Source organism: Oryzias latipes, chromosome 8 (assembly GCF_002234675.1).
Source record: "Oryzias latipes chromosome 8, ASM223467v1".
Taxonomy (NCBI): Eukaryota; Metazoa; Chordata; class Actinopteri; order Beloniformes; family Adrianichthyidae; genus Oryzias; species Oryzias latipes.
The window spans coordinates 13,627,244-13,650,592 of record NC_019866.2 but is presented as its reverse complement, the minus strand read 5'-3'; the positions used below and the strand labels follow the sequence as shown (position 1 = coordinate 13,650,592).

At 40.0% G+C, this 23,349-nt stretch overlaps 1 protein-coding gene across 1 annotated transcript in view; it reads left to right on the top strand.

Annotated features, from left to right (window-relative positions):
- The window catches only part of LOC101169039 (voltage-dependent T-type calcium channel subunit alpha-1I), a 115,564-nt gene that overhangs the window by 216 nt on the left and 91,999 nt on the right, over positions 1–23,349 (top strand). Inside the window, exons 2-4 of the mRNA XM_023957619.1 lie at positions 6,512–6,645; positions 13,189–13,286; positions 21,968–22,127. Of these exons, the coding sequence (XP_023813387.1) occupies positions 6,512–6,645; positions 13,189–13,286; positions 21,968–22,127 (392 nt within the window). The remainder of the gene's footprint in view (positions 1–6,511; positions 6,646–13,188; positions 13,287–21,967; positions 22,128–23,349) is intronic.

The window sequence follows — 23,349 nt, the reverse complement described above, 5'->3', positions numbered from 1 at the left end:
TATTCTTTCCACAGTGGTGCACACACTTAGGATACAATTCTTTCCTCTCTGAAATGTTTATTTTTCTGCAACTCTCTGACAGGGGAATTGGGACTCAGTTTGCATTAATAGAGTCTTGCAGAGCTGCATTGTGTGCTTGTATTATTATTTTTTTGACACCTCAGGAGAAGAGGAGCTGAATTCGGGATTGTAAATGATCAAAAACCTCACAGTTGGCAAAGCCGACACCAGCAGGGTGTAGTCCTGATTTCTCTGCCATTTCTGGCTAATTCTAATGTTATGCTCTGCTTAAGAGCTAAAATAAAGTCCAAAAGCATTTACGTGTAATTGTGTGGAGAATGTTCCACATATTTGCAGCTGCCATCTGCATTCAGCTGGCTGCTTCTTTAATTAGAGCCGTTCATATAATGGAACACAGTGCTTCTAATTTTAGAGAGGGACTTCATTTTTTTATATGCTTGCTTTCGTGTGTTATTGGTTTTTGGAGATGATTGATCGCACATCTCATCAACAGTGGCAAGAAAAAAAAAGATTACTGACTGCTCGGCATTGATTCCTCTAAGGTTCATGATGAAGATGGAGGACACGTGTACAATTAGAATGATCAAATTGGAAATATTTGTCCGTCACTCCTGTAAGCTGATGTGATTTGTGCCATATCGATTTGGGTTATCTCTGCTGGTTGTAGCCTCAGTGGGTTATTTATTCTGATTCGGACTATGGTCACATATGGCAAAATGCCGCCAGATGGCAGCCTAAATGCAAGTTTTTTAGCAAATTCAGCAGGTAGCTGGGCGGCGGCATTTGTAATCCGTAGGCGGCATTTGCAGTTTTGCACCCTGTGCAGCAGCTGCAGAGGTTTTAAGAAAAGGTCAATTAAAGGGCGGCCGGACAATTTTTTTATACATCGGGATGTTTTTATACATCTGGATGTCGGTCCAGCGGCAGGCGGGTGGCAGCACCATAATTGACTGAAGGAAGGGCTCCACGATCCCCAAAATTGTCTGATGATCGGTCCGGTTTCAGACCGCCATCCCTCTGCTCCCGTGCTGCTGTCCCATTGCCATCATCCGATTGTTAGAAATCGTACGGTAGCAGCGTGGCCACTCTGCGATGACCACACGTCAATCTTGCGATCCTGGCCACCGTGGGTCCACGTGGGGAGAAAACCTTGCTGCTACTCAAAACTCATCATGGCGTTGAGTTTTGTGTGCGATCAATTGACGAAATGCGGTTGATGCTGAGAAGAATAAAAGAAGACCGAACATGGTGCTTTCTTGAGAGGCATGTTGTCAAAAAATGGTTATATTTGTAAAGATTCTTATGCTTAAAAATCTGAGTTGTGAATGACGAGTGGTGCAGAATGGCCCGCTTTTTATAAATCCCACAGTTGCCGGGTAGCGGGTTCCGGAGACATTTACACATCGTGCAATCAGAGTTGTTGCCAGCTGGCGATCCGCCTGATTACGTAATGACATCATCCCCGCCTGACTGACAGCTATCATCTGCATTCATAAGAAGCCAACAATTTTAATAAAAAAAATTGAGGGGCGGCAGTTGTTTGACCGTATCGTTTGATGAATTTGGCAAACTCATGTTGAGTTGAGATGTTGAGAATATTTCTAATCTCATTGCCTGCACCATATTAGGGTTCATCATAAAAGCAAAAAAAATGTTAAAAAAGCCGCAGAACCGCCTATTCATCCAGTCCGATTTCTTCTGTTCTGCAGATTTTGAAGCATTCACTACAACTCTCCATCTCTTTTTATGTTCCTACCCCTCCCCTCTACTTTTTAATGTCATCTTTGCCCCTCCTTCCTCCCATCCGACCAAACTCTTTCTCTGCTTCCTTTGCCTTTTGTCTCTCTAATGAGCACACTGACTCCCCAGGTAATGCGATAACTCCTCTTCTGGTGGTTGCTAATAGAAACAAGAGGGATTTTGAGGACAGAAAGTGTACAGTTAACACAGTCCCTTAAAGGCGCCTTTTACGAAGTACAGCGCTACTGGAATGGATGAGCCAGCCTGCGGATTTAAGGCCTGCCTGAACGTAGCATTTGGACTCATTAGGTTCTCTTCATTAAAAGCCACTAACACACACAAACATGACACAAATGCAGCACTATGCACTAAATATAAGCGAGTTTGTTTGTTTCTTTAATATTTTTGTAAAAAAAAGGCTTCATGATTGAGTGAACCTGCAAAAGTGCTCACGGTAAAAAAACTGCTCTCCTCTTCATTTGTGGCTCAGAACGAAAGCAGTTGCATAAATTAGTGTGTGAGTAAGTTGCAACTGTGCAGTAATTGCATTGAGATGTGGGAGGGGCAAAGGTGCAGACTGGAGCACCTGCTGACTGTTGAGAATAATTAATGCAATCTGGGATTTACAGTCTAGCAAATACTTTTTTTATTTTTTGTTTTTTAATGAAAATGTGGTAGAGTCTTCTTACAAATAAAACGTAATTTTAGAGTCCCTCCCCGTTCATCTTTCGATCTATTGTAAAAGCATTTTCAGTCGTCTTTTAATCATTATTGTGCCATTTTTTTAGCCAAAACCAATAAACTGGTGTCGTTTTCTGGGGCATAGTTTCTGCAGAGCAGCAGGAATTCATTAGAAGTTCCCCTCTGATGCTACGTTCACACCAGGCATGTGTTGTGCTTTTCCTGAATGGGCCTTCAGCCCATGGTCACATCGAATGAATGAGCAGGCAGCGGCAAGTAGGGGCTTCGTGTTCTTTTTTCCTCTTTTTATCAGTGCATGTCCGCCACAGTCGGCAAAGGCTTTGTGTGAAATGTTAAAGAGGTCGGCAGCGGGCGGCAGTTTAGCTCAGGCGGTAGAGCAGGTCGTCCAACGGCCGAAGGGTTGGCAGATGGATCCCCGCTCTCCCCAGCCAGCTGCCCCCCCCCCCCGAGTGCGACTAGTCTGCAGCTTACCGCTCCTCCCAGGGGCTGGGTCAAAATGCGGAGCAGAATTTCCCCATTGTGGGATAAAATAATTATGAATGATTATTACTATTTGAAAATCTTGCTCCAGGTTTTTTCTTTCAAAGCTCTATTTCGATGTATGAACGACTTGGTGTCATATAATTCTGCCCCGGCGAAAACCATTATTATTATTTTCTCTGTCATGATCATGTTTACAAAGGTTGGCACTTTCAGATCTTTGAAAAGGACTCTCTTTACATGTCGCTACCATATCTGAGTCCCTAATTGGTCAAAGATCAGCTGAATGAACACCCAATCTGAATGTGGAGCCTGAGAACGAATTTAAAAATTTGCGCTACGATGCATGGATGTGAGGGGTTTTGAACACAAAACTCCAAAACACAGGTTTACGGGCGTTTACACAGACTTTTCATTGAAAGTGGCCACTTGAACGCCGCGGCCAGTAGCTTAACTTATGGGCAGGATTGTTGGCACAGAGTAAACCTTCCCTCGCTTCCTATAATCCTTCTTTTCACACAACACTCCCACTGGCTTACAGCTCCTCACAACCCCAACCTAACATCAACGGTGCAAAAATGGCGAGAAATAACAGAGCTATCCAGCCGTACAGCTTTTAGCCAGACGTATCGGTACCTGGATGTGGCCATCTGCATGTGGATGCATCAGAATAGAGCAGACCAGGGAGTTGTCAACTGTCTTTATCACAGCTAGCTCTTTCTGACTGCTTTTTTTCTATTCAAGTCACAACAATTCAAATAAAGAATTACTAACAAAAATGCAATTTTAAGCTTAATTTTCCATAAATATGTCCTCCATCATGAGAAAAAGACCACAAGAACATGTTAAAAACACACAAAAAAAATTGATTTTCATTGTCTTTAAAGCCACAGCAACAAGGCTCAGTAAAGGATTAGCTTTACAACAGCAAAATAATTTTCCTTTTTTTATTAAAAAAGTTAAATATGCAAAATAATTTTAAAAAAACTTGTTGGGTTTTATATATTTAGAATCCTGCATGTTTTAATAATTGAGTCTGTTATTTTTTTCCCGTCCCATTTATGATTGAGATTCTCCTCAGGGCATTTTTTTTGCTAATTTTGTCACTCACAAGGAAAGTGAGATCCATAATTTATTCCTTAAATGATCCGCCATCAAAGCCTTGATGACCCACTTGCCGCGTCCTCTCCTTCTGCTAAATAAGTGGTGCGATGACGGCGTATAAAGTAGCCTCAACACTTTAGCCATCAAATCATGAACCTCGCATCACGAGACTTCTTCCACCTCCTTACAAATCACCACCATGATGAATCCTGAAAGGTTGACTGAAGAGGAAGCATGCAGCGGTGACACAGCGTAGATGAATTCCTTCACCTTTCCCTGAGAGCAGACGACGACACGAATCTGACAGGTGCAGCCGATGTCAAAACACAAATGAAGCGTGCCGACTACATTTATTATCCAAACATCGTTTTAACCACATGCAGGATTGCTTTTCTCATTTTCGCCACTGATTTTCAACAGTTCTGTGCTTGCTGAGGAGAGGTGTGTTGGAAGCTTTTACATTAAAAAAAAAAACACCTTTTATCTATTTAGTTTCATTTATGCATACATGTGCACTAATGTTATTAAATATAGCAAATCGTTTAATAAGGTGTTTATTACTATTAAAGACCAACACAATGTTTGCAGTGTACTCCTTCCTAACAAAAGCAGAGCTGCAGCCTAACCAAAAGTTTTTTTTTGTTTTTTTTGGGTAAACTTTGGTGATGATTCAAGATTTCCTTTCGTGGGATTTATGCATACTCTTGTTGTCATCACCTGTGTTTCCATTGAATATGAAATTGTGCAAATTGGATTTCCGATCATCAATTTGCCTAGTGGGAACATGCCAATTTAAAATAAAACAACTTGCGTTTATCGTTTATCGCTCCATGGCCTTTCCTTTGATAGATGAGTGCTAGTGCCGTTGCGAAAATTTGATTGCAACTGCTGTAAATCAAAGTATTGTTCACATGTTTTTGACTGACTTATTGAGTGCGTTTGTGTTTATTTGCATAATTTAATGGAAACAGTGTCATTGCCAAATTGTGGTTTTTTTCAACATTTGTAGAATTTTAATAAAGTTCTGCTCATATGTGTAATGGCAACACAGCTACTGTCTATGCACAGCTAAATCCTGTAAGCATCAGTTTACAATTTTAAAAAGGAGAAAATACCAGAAAATGTGACTGTATGTCATGTTGATGCTGCAGCTTTTCTCTTGATTTTTCAGCAAAAGCTTTTTCAGGTGTTTTTAATCGTTTATTGCTGTACTGTGAGTCTTTTAGATGAGTGTTATAGGTTGAATTTGTATCATATTATCTGAAAAATAAATAAAAATGTAACTTAAGAGTCAAATGATATTTTTGATGGTTTTAAAGCCTATTTCTCAGATCAAGGGGATTAATTCAGACTATGATCATCTTTTGATCTAATTTAAAGCGTTCCCAGTGATCTTTTATTCATGAAGATGAAATCCTGTGTGTCTCAGGATGAATTAGAATGGAGCGGAGCAGTTTGCTTGCCCAGTGTAATTTAACAAATAGAATATTTTTTAAATGGCATTTTTGTGTATTCTCACAATTCACAGCAATTTGAATAAAGCAATACTTGGAAATGTCATTTTAATCTAAATTTGCTTTATATATGTCCTCCATCATCAGGAAAAAAAGCCAAAAGAACACATTAAAAACATACATTTTCATCAAAGTGGGTCTTTAAACAGGCCTTTTCTCAAAAATCCTTCGAAACTGTAGTAACTGTTTGTAAATGCACACATGTTAATGTAAAAGCCCAGATATTTTTATTTTTGTCAACACTGTTTTTTTCTTCTTAAATGTTTATATGGAACCTGCAACTTTTTAAGTGCATTAACCTATTCATGTTGAAATTCTTTTTTAATGAATACTCTGTTATTCTATTTTACATAACATATTTTATATAAAATACTTAACTATATCTTTATGTTTTGCCTGGTTAAATTTACCAGTACTTAAAGAAAAGAAATCACATTTTGGACCTTTGTCTAACACAGAAGGAAAGCTTTGTGTTCATAAAACATTATGCAGAATAGTTGGTGCACATTAAAATATACATTTGGATGACTTATTCTGCTTACGTCATTAGTAAATCTTCATAAATAGCCACCAGTGAATGCAAAAACATAAATGTAATCAAATGCATCAGTGTGGAAAATCATTCATCGTTTTGTTTGTGCGTTATGAGATAGTCCTTTGGGATTTCAGAGGAAGTTGGTTTGAAAAGAACTAAGGTGACAGGTTCTGTGAGCTTCGGGCCAAATCTGCTGAGGTTTGAGCCTGTTGAACCTAAAGTGTTGAAAGTGCCTTTAAAAGTTCACCACACAAACACCGATACACAGCTGCAGTCTTCAGCTTTCATGAAGGAATATTGGGTGTCTTAAAACACTAAAAATCTGCTTTACACAAGTTTTTATTTCCTAAAAAAAAAAAAAATCTATTTTTTTGCTGACTTTTCTCCACCTTTGCTTCCTTTTCTCTGATTCCAGGCCTTCGATGCATTCATCTACATCTTCTTTGCATTGGAGATGGTAATAAAAATGGTGGCTCTTGGGATTTTTGGCCGTCGCTGCTACCTGGGAGACACATGGAACAGATTGGACTTTTTCATTGTCATGGCAGGGTAAGCATGATCTACGTCAGTCACTTCAATCTTTTTGAGCTCTATTTCATGTTTAGAATGACGTGGTAGTGACATAAAATACCAGGAAATCCTTAATTGAGATGAAACTAACTGCAGGAAGAATAATTTAAGACAAAGCATAAAAAGATGTTTTTAAAATTACATTTATATAATTGTTTTCAATGAAAAACACAAATTTCCCTAAAATATGTTTTTGATTTATTTATATAAATAACAACAAACACTTTTACAACTATTTTAAATACTGTATACCAGTATACTGGTTTGATTGACAGGGTATACATTTTGAAAAAGAGTTAGTTGTTGCATAATCACAGCTATTCCTGCAGTTCCCTTCGCTGTTCTCATGGGAGACTAACACATGGGCACGCGCGCACACGAGAAGCAAACACATCTGTTCAAACACCTGCTACAGCCAATGAGGAATGAGCCAATCAGACATGGGTGATAAAGCATGCCTACATGAATGCATTAAAGCCTTTTTGTGGGAACCAATCGGTGGACGCAACCTGTAAGGGAACTCCTTTTAACCTAAATAGCAACTACATTGTAGTAAAAAGACTTTAAGAGTGAGGTTAGGTATTCTCCAGAGTAAGGTTAGAGTAAGGATTAGTGTTTTACGAGCAGACGTAGAGGTCACGTCCTCTGAGGTGTGTGTGAGGGGGTTTGTGGGAGAGGAAGATGGGGAGATGGATGGGAATATGGGCTGGAATAATAGCAGAAAACTAAGAGCTGCAGACTTTCCAGGTGAGGTGAAGGGACATTCATCTTCATTTAAGCGGAATCAGTTTATCCCTAGTGGATGTGTGGAGTTTCTCTCTTTGGCTGTTTGTTTGTGTTGCACAGCAGTGCTATAAGGGTATCACTGTCTGTCAGCTTATACCTTTAGAGTCAAGTTAATATTCATGTGTGTTGATGTGAACACCTCTGTCTTTGTTGTTCTGTCTTCAGCATATATTAAATTAGTGTCTTGCTTAATCACAGAGGACACAGCCTGTAGTGCCAGGTCAAATAGCAGCTGATAATCTGGTATGAGCTCCTTGTCTGTTACCCTCCTCTTCAAAACGCCTCCCACTCATCCCTTCTTCTTCTTCATGTGTCAACCTCACTCAGTCTGTCGCCCAAAGATGCAGCTGAAGTCTCTCTTTAGTTATCTCCTCTTTAGTTTTGACAAATCCACTTAAAAGCATAAAAACAGAACAAACTGCCCTATTTTCCGTAATATAAGGCACACCTAAAAGCTGTAATTCTTTTTCAAAACATCGCATTAATTCTTGTTGTATTTACTGATGTTGAAGCGATTTTGAGAAGTGCACAGCGCTCTGTCAAATTGTTTGTCTGTTTTGTACGAGTTGCCAACAGGGTTGGATGTTGTAAATACACCAATGCGGTTAAAGTGTAGATGTGTCGGGCTGTGTTGTTTTTACTGTTACTAAGAAGGTACTAAGAAGCGTAGTCACAGTAACTTTTGTTTTAGGGGTATAACTCTGTTTACATATTGCAGACAAGATTGGGTGTTTTTGTGAACACGCTAACACTGCTAACATGCACCGATGTCGGAATTTGTATTTTTTACATGATACTTACAATGTTGGTAGTTACCGTAGTCACAGTAGTATTTGTTTTAGTGTGATTTGTCTGTTTATTTACATGTTGCATACAACTTTAGTAGTTACTTATTGTGACTGTGCAAACGCAGCAATTTATTCGAATGTGGCTAACGTGTCCAACAAACATGTTCAAACGTTAGAGTGAATGCAGTCAAGAAAGTCTCACTGACTGAACTCTGACAATTTTTTTCACTTTATACACCTTATAGATTGGAGTGCCTTACATATGACATAAGTTCACAAATAGACTATAGTGCGAAAAACTACGGTAAATGAGCTGAAATTATTCTGAGCTGTATGCCTTGTCGGATCAGACAAGGCAAAATTTCTCCATTTCTTTTTACATGTTTTACTTTTTTACGTAGCAAAGCATCATCAGTTGCTTGAAGGTGTGCACAAGAATCCACGCTTCCACCTAGTCATGCAGACCCGTGCTGCACTCGAAATAACACGTGTGAAGGACCCACATCCATTCAGACACATTTGTAAGATCGCATCTGTACAAGATGGTATCCCTGAGGTGCAAATCACGCAATACCAAAAACATAATGAAGATCACAACGACAATTAAAAAAGCCAAACAAATAATTAAAAAATAAAATCATATATCATAAAACAAAATTTCAGAAACCATAACGTGACTCCAAAAAAACTAAACAAAACTTCAAATGAAACAATATAAAAAGGAAACGTTTTGAAAATAAAAAATAATTTCCAGAATTCAAAATGAAGTGTTTAAAAAAATTCAACAAAAGAAGTAGCAGGAAAAGCTGGGTATTACTGTATGGGACATCTCTGATTGGATGATGACGTGTGTCCAACTTTTTAAGTTATTAAGCTTAAGTTATTTGGCATGGCAGTTTCTTCCAACAGAAGATTTTTATTTAAACATCAAAAGTTTGGTGATTGCTCTATCAAGTCTTTACCAAAGTTCAGGCTAAACATCCCCTGCTTTCCCTCTAAAACTCAAATTTCATCATCCAACTAACTTTTACGTACTTTTAACATTTAATTTTGAATTCTGGAAATTACTTTTGTTTTCTGAAAAATGTGTATCCTTTTTGTTGTGTTCCCATAGTGATCTGTAATGTGTTTTTGCGTTGAGTGATTTATTGATTCGTACTTCAGGGTCGTAGTTGACCCATCAAGCAGTGGAAGCAAATCTGCAGAACTTCACATGTGAGCGATGTTTCAGTTGCTTTCTTTGGACTTGTTCAGTTTCAGTCTCCCAGCTGCCTGATTTAAAATGAACTTGGGATGTTTTTTTTGTTCTGTTTTTGAGGCATGATGTACTAGAATCACCTGTGCCAGTCTGAAACGCCTGTTCTTCTTTCTGCTTTGACATTTTCATCAAGGCGCTTTGTGGCATTTCTGCACCTTCAGTGGAGGCAGGGAGAGAAAATTGGTCTGCAGCGTTCCTCTACATCCTTGCAAAAATGGATTCTTTCAACCATAGGACCCATGAGCTTTAAGGACAATAGATATGAAACTATTGATGCATGTGAGAAAATAGATTTCACCTCCAGGTTTGATCCAGGTGTTACATGTCTCTACTACCCGAATAAATTGCTTTTGGCTTTGAAAGGTTTTGTGTTGACTAAGGATTTGTTCAAACCTTGTTGCACAAGCTAATCCTGCTTGAACATGAGCTTGGCTGTTAATATATCAATGACCCTGCACTGCTTGAAGGGCAGATTCCTGTGGGATCGATAAAGTGTCACATTATAGTAAATAACATGGTTCATAAGTGTTTCTATGCAAGAAACAAAGAGCTGAGCTCATTCTGCCAAAGCCAGTAGAGGAGCTCTGGGTGTTATTAGCTTTTGATGCAGTGGGTTGGCATGGCACTGTCTCGACACCACTGAAGCCCAGGGCTGTAAAAAGGCGTGCACACACATTGTACACGCTTGATGCTTCCAGCATAATGCACAATATTTACTTGCACAAACACTCATACGCTGTTCATTCATTTGCTGTACAAAAAAGCGGAGCCCTTTCAGTTGCTTGAGCTTTCTCTGACTTTTTGATTGCAGCTGTGTGTACCAGTGAGGCTGACACACTGCTTTCACACGAGGAAAACAATAGCTTCTCCTCTGTGAAAGTGGTTTGGGGGCACAAACAGCCTAGCCACTCTATGGAATTGACTTGCTAACTGTTGCCAAGACTAAGACATAGCAACCTGCAGGCAATGCTTTGGGGCCTTATTTGCTAAAAGTTAGCATGTGTCAAAATGTAAATTATAAAAGGAAAAAATTAATTTAGCTAAAATTTGAATTGGCCATCTGCTTTAGAAATCGACCAGTCTCAGATCTTAAATCAGACAATCATTTATAATAGGGCGGTCATGGTACTGAGGTAGAGAGGTTGACCTTGGAATGGAAGATCAAAGGTTCAGTACCTGCCTTGCCCGACAATGTGTCAAAGTGTCCTTAGGCAAGACACAAAACCCCACATTCTTCTTGCTGTTTGGCAGTTTTGATGCGCGGTTTTACTGTTTTGATGCGCAATACTTTAGACTCTATTTTGACACCATAGTGGAGCCCCCATCAGTATGTGAATGTGGGACTGTGCCTGTAAAGGCTGATTTACAGCAGTAAATGTATTTATTTATTAAAAAATTATTTAAGGTGATGTGCCCATGTGGTAATGGAAGTTAACACCACAGATAAAGTTTAATTTTAGAAGTACAAAAACATAATATAATTAATGACACAAAATATGCATTTTACAAGGACTCAGTGAGGAAGGAGACATGGGGTTGATTGTTTAGGTTTCAGATGAACGTAGAGAGCTGGATAGGCTATTCAATACAGGGGTGACAGGACAACCACTCTTCCGGGAGCCAAGGGGGTGGGGAGACCGACTCGAGACGGAATATAGACAATGTAAATTGAGGGCCGTGAGTGCACGGAGATGTATCGCAGATGGGCCAGTGTATATACGGGGTATTGCGTGTTGTGCCTTTCTAAAGCGCTATATAAGTTTGCACCATACACGGATCCGAACCAGAGGAGATGGATATTCCGGGCTGTTGCTCCTAAACTCTGGAATGAGCTCCCATTGTCCCTGCGTTCCCTAGACTCTGTGAATTCTTTTAAAAGTCAACTAAAAAAGTTTTATTTTTCAAAGCATGTATATGTATGTATGTATGTATGTATGTATGTATTTATGTATGTATGTATGTATGTACGTATGTATATGTACGTATGTGTGCATGTATGTATGTACGTATGTATGTATGTATGTATGTATGCCATGCATGCATTTTGGCATGCATGCATGCCAAAAGTTTGGACACACCTTCTCATTCAAAAAGTTTTCTTTATTTTCATGACTATGAAAATTGTAGATTCACACTGAAGGCATCAAAACTATGAATTAACACAGGTGGAATTATATACATAACAAAAAATTGTGAAACAACTGAAAATCTGTCATATTCTAGGTTCTAGTAGCCACCTTTTGCTTTGATTACTGCTTTGCTGTTGGTCTTCCAACAGTCTTGAAGGAGTTCCCAAAGATGCTGAGCACTTGTTTTGCCTTCAGACTGTGGAGGCCAGGTCATCTGGCGCAGCACGCCATCACTCTCCTTCTTAGTAACAACAGCCCTTACACAGCCTGGAGGTTTGTTTGGGGTAATTGTCCTATTGAAAAATAAATGATGGTCCAACTAAACGCAAACCGGATGGAATAGCATGCCACTGCAAGATGCTGTGGTAGCCATGCTGGTTCAGTATGCCTTCAATCTGGAATAAATCCCCAACAAACAATGTCACCAGCAAAGCACCCCCACACCATCACCCCCCCTCCTCTGTGCTTCACGGTGGGAACCAGGCATGTATAGTCCATCCGTTCACCTTTTCTGCGTCGCACAAAGTCACGGTGATTGGAACCAAAAATCTCCAATTTGGACTCATCAGACCAAAGCACAGATTTCCACTGGTCTAATGTCCATTCCTTGTGTTCTTTAGCCCAAACAAGTCTCTTCTGCTTGTTGGCTTTCTTTAGCAGTGGTTTCCTAGCAGATATTCTACCATAAAGGCCTGAGTTACACAGTCTCCTTCTAAGAGTTGTTGTAGAGATGTGTCTCCTGCCAGAACTCTGTGTGTCATTGACCTGCTCTCTAATCTGAGCTGCTGTTAACCTGTCATTTCTGAGGCTCCTGACTCGGATGAACTTATCCTCCGCAGCAGAGGTGACTCTTGGTCTTCCTTTCCTGGGGCGGGCCGAATTGTGAGCCAGTTTCTTTGTAGTCCTTGATGGTTTTTTTGACTGCACTTGAAGACACTTTCAAAGTTTTCCCAATTTTTCAGACTGACTGACCTTCCTTTTTTAAAGTAATGATGGCCACTCGTTTTTCTGTACTTAGCTGCTTTTTTCTTGCCATAATACAAATTCTAACAGTCTATTCAGTAGGACTATGTGTATCCACCTGACTTCTGCACAACACAACTGATCGTCTCAACCCCATTTACAAGGCAAGAAATCCCACTTATTTAACCTGTCAGGGCTCACCTGTGAAGTGAAAAACATTTCAGGTGAGTACCTTTCGAAGCTCATCAAGAGAATGCCAAGAGTGTGCAAAGCAGTGGTCAAAGCAAAAGGTGACTACAGAAAAAAGAAGAAAAAGAACCTACAATTTGACATATTTTTATTTGTTTCACAGTTTTGATGCCTTCAGTGTGAATATACAATTTCCATAGTCATGAAAATAAAGAAAGCTCTTTGAATGAGATGGTGTATATTTGTGTATATATGTATGTATGTATATATATATATGTGTGTGTATATATTTATACACCTAGTGACTTCTGTCTGTGAACAAATAACATGTTACTTACTTACACAATATGCCATTAAAGTGTAAAATATTTTAGACATAAAGCTCATTTTACATTTTCTTCTCATTCAGGATGGTGGAGTACTCTCTGGACCTGCAGAACATCAATCTGTCAGCCATTCGGACAGTACGGGTTCTTCGGCCATTGAAAGCCATCAACAGAGTACCAAGTGAGAACCGTTAAAGTTTTTCATGAATGGTCGGGAGTGGAAATCATTTATCCTCGCATTTCTCTTTGTATATTTTAGTCAGGCTGTCAGTCCATTTTAAATACAAATGCTTCCACATGAAAATTCATGCACCTTCTCCCAGTGGGCATTATTAAACTTTTAGCTTGTGTTTAATCGTACAGTCAGCTCATGGCTGTGTAGGATTTACAAACCTCTATGCTGCTTCATTTCTCAGTGTTTGACCCCGTTCTTCTCATTTGCAACTCATCTACAGTTCCTGGACAAACTGTCTTAAAGCTCTTTCATGGTAGCGTAGGGTTTTCCATTTGCGATAACCTCAGTCTGTACTAAGTGAAGGATTGTGGGTACTCAACTAAAAAAGTTTACACGCAGTCCTCTGACGTTATCAAGTTAAATACATTTATTTGTGCTGCATGGAGTCTTACTCCCACATATTAACACTTCTGAACATTCAGTTGATCCAAGAGGTGTAGTTTGAGGAATTTTTAGTACTCACACAGATTTAGAAAAAGAAAACATGACGTGACAGGAATGGCTTTATGGACAATGGCAGAAAATATCTACTAATATGAATTGTGAAAGAAACTAAAAAGTTAGAAAATATATTTAAAGTGTACATCCTTTAGAGTTCATTGAACACAATTGATGTCTGCCTGTAACAAAGACACAAACATAAAATTATCTCCATGTAAAAAGCTAACACGAAAACAAAAGCAAAGATGCCAACATTTCAGTTTTTTAGTGTAGAATTTGTTCAAAAACCTTTGTTATCTTTCATTTTTACATAATTACTAAAAATTGTAGTAGGTTTAGGGGATGTCATCTGGACTTGGTTTTAAAGTTAGAAGATGTTTCACCTCTTGTCCAAAAGGCTGCAAACTGCTGGAAGTGTGCCTCAACTCCACATAGTTCCAATTCAGGGGAAACTTCTACAGGCAGGGGCATGGCTGTGCTATGGGCTCTCCAATCTCGCCCATTGTGGCCAATTTGTACATGGAAGAAGTCGAGAGAAGAGCCCTGGACTCTTTCCCAAGCACTACTCCAAGCCACTGGTTCAGATATGTGGACGACACTTGGGTCAAGATCAAAATCCAGGAAGTGGAGACTTTCACAGATCATATCAACGCAGTCGACAAGAACATCAAGTTCACCAGGGAAGACACAAAGGACAACACCCTAGCCTTTCTAGACTGTGCTGTGATCATTGGAGAGGACAGACAGCTCCAGGTTGAAGTGTACAGGAAGCCTACTCACACAGATCAGTACCTGTTATTTGACTCAAACCACCCCTTACAGCACAAACTCGGCGTTATCAGGACACTACAACACAGAGCCCAGGAGGTGCCCACAAGCTCTGACGGAAAGAAGAAAGAAGAGCAACATATCCGCCAAGCCCTCCGAACCTGTGGATATCCCAAGTGGGCATTCACCACATCCCAACATACAGAAAAACAAGACAAGAAGGAACAAGAGCCGAAAGGGAACAGTATTTCAATTCCGTATATCTCAGGCCTGTCTGAAAAACTTAAAAAGATTTTCAAACAACATAACATATCAGTTCATCTCAAACCAGTTAATACTCTCAGACAAAAACTGGTTCATCCAAAGGACAAAATCCCAGCTACAGAGTAATGTTGTGTACTCTTTCCACTGCAAAGAGAACTGCAAGGAACAGTATTCAGGAAAAACCAAACAACCTCTACACAGGAGGCTTTACCAACATCGCAGAGCCAACCCAAGTGGACCTGAGTCTGCAGTGCATCTCCACCTGAAGGCCACAAACCACTCGTTCGAGGACAGTGAAGTCCGAATTCTAGCCAGAGAGAAAGGATGGTTTGAGCGAGGAGTGAAAGAAGCCATTTTTGTCAAGAAGGATAAACATTCTCTTAATAATAATGGTGGTCTCAGGTTTATTCTTCCATTCATCCACGGCAGTGTTTTTAAACCTAAACAAACCAAACCAGTTCCACCTGGGTTGTTAATAGCTGAAACAGATGACCAGTTTGGGGAGGGAGTCACTGGCTCCCCAACCCCCAGCTGAGGACAAAGGACTCTTAACGACCCGAAACCATGTAGGCTAAGTTGACAATACCATCCAGTTTCAGGTCTGACTCCTCCCCAATGAGCGCATATACACCAGCTCTTCGACCAGCTAATTCAGAATTGACAAAGCCTTTTGGATAAGAGGTGAAACGTCTTCTAACTTTAAAACCAAGTCCAGATGACATCCCCTTAAATCTACTATAATGGAACCAACCTGGATGAATTAGAGTCTTCATAGACATAATTACTAAACAGCAAAAATTTGCAGCAATTAAAGTTTTCATTTCTGTGTTTGATGAATGTCTCAGTAAATGTGTATTCGCCATCGTATCCTACAATTTACTTGCTTAGACATCAAACCACGGCTCTCTGAATTTTGAATTTTTTGCTTTCATCAAACAACCACAGTCACAGCACAATGGACAACCAAAGTACTTGGGCAATATTAGGGGTATAGTGAAACCTTATTATTTAATGCAAAGTAACCCTCACGAAATGATAAATACTTTTTAAAAATGCAATTTTTGTAGTTCTTAGTAAGAATTGAGTAGTGTTAGGTAATTAACTGGTTATTTTTATAATACATCATTCAATTACATTTGTAATTGTGCCAGTTAATGCATAATATCAGTTTTTAATACTCATTTCATGTTCAATTAATGCTTAATAACGCACTAATTAACATTAATTAAGGGACCCCTATGTGAAGGGGTTACTTCTTTATTTTATTTGGTTTTCTGTGGCTTCTGGATCAGATAAACTGCAAACACAGCTGATCTCCTTTCATGTCACACACTCCCGTCATTCGGCACTGAAATAGACGTCTTCTCCAACGTTTGAAACATCTGGAGCAGAAGCTCAAGTAAATGTCTGATTGTAAACTGTTAGAGTCTGCAGGATGTTTTGGGGACAAAAGAGCTAGTTATTCAACAAGGGCACTCATGTGAATTTATGCAGCAGGGCACAAATCTTCATAAAAACCCGTTTGTCAGCATATGCATAATGGATGTACAGTAGCTGTGAGCATAAAGAATAGATGTAAGTAGTTTAGAGGTGAGGCCTCCTTCAGGGACATTACTTTAGAACTGTCATTGCTGCTGCAGGTTATCAGTGACTTTAGTGTAACAAGTGTGTGGCAGCCCGATTCTGTCCCCTTTGTGTGACCCCATTACTGTTGAAGAAACAAGGGGGCTAAAGCTATTTATCCTTTTAGTTGAATCGGTGCTCACAGATACAAAGCAGCATGAGCACATCCTGACACCCTCACACACCTCAATTTGTTACACCCCAACAAAGTGGCTAATATTAGGCCAGAGTGTGTGTGCTTTTAGCTTTTTTTATATGAAGCTGCTTTGGTGTCCAGAAAGTGGTGAGCAATCCTAACAGAGATAAGCCACAAGCATTATATATTATACATTATTAAAAAAAAGAGGCAATCATCTTTAGTCAGCATGAGAAAATACAAATGAGAGAAGGAAATAAGACAAAAGGCAGAAAAATACACTTTATTTGAGCAGCTAGAAAGGAAAAAGAATGACATAAAAAGAAGCAGAATTAGGTTTAGTTTTTTGATCACGTTAATCACATTTTATTTACTTTCCCTTTTCCTTTCATTAAAGCTGTGTTTGACTTCACGATTTTTTTAATGTGAACTTTATTCCTGCTTCTAACGCTCGTTGTTTTTTGGTACACCCTTGGGCACCATTTCATTATCTCACTCTTTGTGTCCCTCCATCCATCTCTGGTCCTGTACAGCCAATTAGGGTAAATGCCGAAGTGGCCTAATGACAAGACCTTCTGGGAACAAATACATTACGACTTGCGTCTAACTTCGACATACAAATAGTAGCAACAGCTGAAATGAAAATATTATATGTAAGCAGTGCTTCCTTAGAAAAATGTAACATTTTATACTAACAAAGACTGACTTTGACCTGGCCTAAAAAAAATATTAAAGACATCCAATACACCAACTTAAGTTTATCTGGGTTCTGTCACTCCACTTGGTTTCTGCTGTCATGCTGTGGAGAACCGAAACTTAGAAAAAGTGGAGGGTTGGCGACAAAAACTCAAAAAAAATCATCTTAAATAAATTGAACTAAACCGGAGAAGAAAATCTCACCCAAGTGGCTATCCTCTCAGATGGCCCGGCCACCTCCCAAATGTAGAGAAGGAGCATCTCCACTTCGAGCTCCTCTCGCCCGATTGAGTTTCATGTCCTATCTCTAATGGAAACCCCAGCCACCATGTGAGAAAGGTTTATTTCTGCCGCCTGTTGCTGTGAACCCATTTGTTCATAACCCTACATGCTTATAGTTGTAGGTGAATGTGGGAGGCTAAACCGAAGCTTTGCTTCTTATCTGGACTCTCCCTTACCACATCTCACCGGTGCAAAGTCTAAATTACACTGCTTTAAATCTTGTGCTCCATCCTTCAGTTGCCTGTGAACAAACCGCAGCCTTAAGGAGATTTAGACTCTGTATTTTTCATTCCTGCCTCTTGATAGTTTTCTGCAAAACCCTGCAGCGTGTGCCAGGGTCATGGCTTAATGAAGCCAAAAAGAACTACACCATCTGCAAAGAGCAAAGACTTAAATCCCTCTAAAAATTTGCAGCAGTTGGAAAACATTTCTGTCAAGAAGGCCGAGAGAGGAAAATTCTGAGAAAGTTTGTTAATCTATGCCACTTGTTGATTATGATAAAAAAAGCTCAAGTTTATGACAACTCATGTCCCACTCCAATCATCTTTCAAACTATTGTAAAAGCACTCCAAGTTATGCAGTTTTTAGCCAGGATTAAAAAAGAAAACTGTGTCATTTTCTAGGACGTTTCTGCAGAGCGGCACAAATTCATTAGAAATTTGCCTCTGAGTTGTGGGTGGGACTTTTAGAGTGGAGTAACCCTGCCCTCATTTCCCATAATCCATCTGTTTACACACTCTCCTACTAGTTTACATCCCCATTAACTTTAAAAGAAAACTGTACCGAGTGACCCCTCCCCCCTTGCGTTCCAACTAGGAAGTACCCTCTGGCTCCAAAAACCCAAATCCTATAGACCAGGGGTCGGGAACCCATGGCTCGCGAGCCATATATGGCTCTTTTGATGGTCACATGTGGCTCGCAGACAAATCTTTAATTATAGTATTTTTTTTTTCATTAGACCAGTCCTTCTCGGGCGCGATGCGATGCCAGAGGCGCGCAGTAGTAGCAGTGCTTAGAGAGAGAAATCTGCGCCAGCGCTATCAGTTACTATTATCTATTATTTCACAGAGTTTGTACCAGCTGGAAACCTGTGAATTGCCGTGCCTAAAACTACGCGCTCCCGTCTCTGAGAAAGTGCGCGCAGATGCGAGGACGGGATGTGTGAGGAAGAAAGCAGAGGGTGGGGGTGAGGGGTTGTGGGGACAGGCAGCAGGTGAATCGCGCAGGGATTGTAAAAACGTAAAACCCGCTTCCCGTCACTCACTGCGGCGTGTGAGTGTGTGTCTGGCTCCCCGTCTGCATGTGAGCAGTCTGTCTCACATCTACAGAACATTCAGACCTAAGATCACGTTTAAAGTCTCAACGCCTGAACGAAGCAGAAACTCACCACTTATCAACCAGACTAGACCATCAGCAAAACTACCACGAGAAATACTCATCATTTATTAGCAACAGAATAACAATATTATTAAAAAGAATCCACAGACTTATTGTACTTTAAAAATGTTGAAATTAAATCAAATGCACACATTCACTTGTATATTTAGTTTTAAACAAATTGTCGCGGACTGAGTTGGGTGGCTGTTGGGCCGCGTTAAAAGTTCTGGAGTTCATTGAACGCGTCAAGCAGAGATCTGATTGGCCCTCAGTTCTGTCGCTCAGCCTGTTGTTAGGTAGTTTGGACCAATGGGGTTCAGCTATGGGCCGAATAAGGGAAATGGGAGGGCTGGAGCGGGAGGGGGGAATATAAAGTTGGGAGAAGCGCTCTCGTGTCGGCGGGAGAGATTCAGGAGTTGCTGAATTAATTGTACGGCGTTTGTTGCGGTCTACAGTAATCGGAATAAAGAACTTTAAAAGAGGTTAAGTCTCCGTGCCTCAGTGTGGGAAAGGGACACTACATTATTGTATGGCTCTTTCGAAATTACATTTCAAAATATGTGGCATTTGTGGCTCTCTTGGCCAAAAAGGTTCCCGACCCCTGCTATAGACTTTCACCGGAAGGGGTTTGGGCTAACAACAAGCTTACTCCTGACTAGTGACAGTAGTTGCCATAGAAATGCTGACTCAGACTAAGGGTGTAATGGAAAATCATTTTGGCGATGTATCGCGATATTTCATTTGGCAATACTTGTATCAATTTAAAATATTTATTTAATTATTTATGAGCGTCCTTAAGCATCTGACTCCTGCTTTCCACTTAAACCCCCAACTGCTAGTTGGAAGCAGAGTACACTGAGCCTCTTTGAGCAGTTCTATCCCGCACCTAAACAACAAGATCTAATTGACAGGATAAGTAAAAAAATATATAAAAAAAACAAACAAGATCCCATGAGAATCAGCTTGTGTTGATTGCTAAATGTTCAGTCAGCCTCACAGTTTTTGTTGTTATGAGAGATGTACTTAGTTGCTGCCAGTACCATATTAGAATGCGGCTTGTGGTACTTTGAAGTGGGCCCCAGATTAGAACGAATGACACTTGAATTGTATTATGATACATATCATATAGCAAGATTTTGCCAACACACACCCCCAACTCAGACCAATCACTGCTTCCTAACCTTATCTGGCTCCAATGGAGACTGACATGGTTGGAGCCGTAAGTAAGCTGTTTTAAGTCAATGTTACTGCCCTCACAACCCCAAATTAACATTATCAGTGCAACCAAGATTTTTGAGCAATATTGGAGCAATCAAGCTGTACTGTTTTGAGCCAGATACCAGCTCAGACGAGGAAAACGAAGACGGTCATGGATCTATTTCTCTGGAAGTGGATGCATCGAAATGGAGCGGAGCAGGCAGCTTGTGGCCCATCGGTTGTAGCTACAGCTACAAGCTTTTATTTCAAAAGTATTTTTCATCTGCTCCTGATTTGCAACAATTTGAATAAAGACATACTCAGAAATGTCGTTTTAAGCTTCATATTCTTAATACATGTCCTTAATCATTAGAAAAATGGCACAAGAACATGTTAAAAACACCAAAATCCCAAATTTCATTGGAGTGGGTCTTTAACCCTTGTGCTATCCTAGGGGGTCCAGATGACCCGATTCTTACGTTGACGTGTTCTCCCTACCATGACAAAGGTGGATAAAGGTGCAAAGGATTTCATGTAATCCATGGACATCAGTGAAGATTACAAATCATTGAAGAAAAAAGTTTTAACACACTTGTGGGGTCTAGATGACCCCACTCCCAATGTTAACGTGCCTAGGATGCGCAAGGGTTACACTGTGTTTCTACTCTTTCTACTGTAGGCATTATTGTGTGTCTGAGGCAGGTGAGCAGCAGCTTTGAACTTCATCACTTCTTCATATCTGCTGCTCGTTCTGTTAGCAGTTGTGACACATTAACCAACTGTTGAGTAGATCAGTAATGTCAATGCTCTTAAGGATCGCACACACAAAAAAAGATGACATGTTCACACTTTTTTAGTCATACTCTTACTGGCACTACAGTAAAACACCTCTTTCAGGTGTCATCCCTGCTCCATCATTATTCCAATCAGCTGTCATTATTTCCCAGTAATCACACTCTCAATGTGGCATCACAGCGAGGGAATAGGGGGTCATGGCTTTTTTGTCAGAGCTCAATTGTGTTTCTGCAATTAGGCACCATTTGTTTAGAAACGCGACCCCTTGCAGTCTGATTACACATCTGTGTCACTGCCACAGTAACTTTAAACTGCCAGATCTTTCTTCAAGAGATGTTATTCTTCTCATCTGCTCTGTCTCTGTGTGCTTAAAGACCCACTCCGATGAAAATGGTGTTTTTAGCATGTTCTCGTGGCAGTTCTTAATGCATTTCTGAGCATTTATTTATTCAAATTGTTGCATATTAAAATCTGGACACTGAAACATTTATGACTACAGCTTATGGTTTTGGATACCTATGAGAAGATGACGTTAGAGGCTTGACTAGATTTTTGGGATCACTGAAAAAGAATAAAAATAAAGTTCTCCTACTGATCTAGCTTCACATTGCAACTGTGTCTTCCAGCAAGTCGATAGCTCAAAACTGAAGTTGATCTAACAACTTTTAAAGGATGTCGAACTCATCAGCTGACAGAGGGTCTTTCAGGGCCCAGGTCTGTGTTTGTGGAGGGAGCCTGAGGTTGATGTCCGCTCTCTGAAACCATCAAATTATCTGTGATTGAGCTAAAACTATCTGTCATGGAAGACAGACCCGAGATCCCTCAAGAGATTCAGCATGTTCCAGTTTTTTTTCACGTATTTTCTCAGGAGTTGTGCACTTCCCATTTCCTGTCAGCTGGTGAATCATACAAAAACATCTTGCATGAATTTCATTTTAAGGTCTGGCAACAAGAATCTTTTACTGTACTTTTCACCATAAAGGTAATTTTTGGTGTTTGTTGTTGATTTACCAAGAGCTCTGACTGAAAGGTGTCCTAAAATCCACAGGTATGCGGATCCTGGTGAATCTGTTGCTGGATACTCTACCCATGCTGGGCAATGTGCTGCTGCTCTGCTTTTTTGTTTTCTTCATTTTCGGCATCATCGGTGTGCAGCTGTGGGCGGGGCTTCTGAGGAACCGTTGTTACCCCAAGGAGAACTTTACCCTGTGAGTAAAAAACTAACACTTCTGTCACCGATCTGCCATTCTACACGATTTTTTTTTTTTCCATCTGGGCTATAAGCTACAACTGTAACAGCTGTTTTTCCCATATTGCAAGCAGGCCTCCAGTATCCAGCAGTGTCCATATTTATGACCCTACATTACAGGATCAGCTGCTGCGTCTGTCCGCGTGACATGCATTCACTGGTGTTCAATGGGGTTTTATTACATTCTCTCAGTTTCCGTTTTATGCTTGCATCAGCTCACTTGAAAGACATCTGTGATGTGTATTTGTGTGTTGCGATATGTAAATAAGCCACACATATTCCCCAGCACCTTCCTGTGATTTTTCCTGTGATATTTTTGTTTGTGCTGACGCAGCCGGCCCTAATGGCAGATCTAATAACCACATAAAAGGGGACATATGTCCACCAGCAAGCCCTGATTTGTGCCTCACTTAAACACACCAGAAGGTTTATATATCACCAGCTTCACATCTTGGGTTTTATTTTTAGTCCTACAATTATTTTTTATATTAAAAGTTGAAATGTGTCTCTTTAAATTTTGTCAGCTTTATTATTTCAGACCAGCTTTCCTAAAAACTGTCCAAATAAAACATTTTTTTTAAATCTTACATTTGATGCTCAAGAGGTCTGGGTACTTGATTAGAAGGCTGCGAGTTGGTTTTCCGAGGCTCCTACACTAAATAAAAACATCTTTGAAGGGTTATTATGGATGTGTATTGTTCTAATAGAGCGAAGTATTTGATTTCCCCTTTAGATTTCATACAGAATACTTTACATGCTTACTTTTTACATTTCATATATATGTATATATTTTTTTATAAATATGTCCTGTCCAACAGCTGGGCAGACAGATGAGAGCTGGCGGCCTCTTGTGTTGGACATATTTTACTATAATAACAGGGGTTATTAATCTTCAGACAAACCAGAGGTATGTCTGAATAAACTCCTTTTGTAATCGAGGCCAAACTTTATTCATTTTAATCGTATTTGAAAATCTTTTGTGTTGGACCGGATGGAAAAGGAAAGGAGGGAAGAAGAGAGAGGGATGTTAGGGGGGGGATAGGAGGTTGATCATAGGAGGGGGCGGGGGGTAAAACCATGAAGCAGCATAAAGCAACAAGCTACTGGATCTTTATCATTACGGCATTACAGTGAGGTTCAGATGTAATACAAATCTCAAAGGGCGGGGCCTGTCCACACAC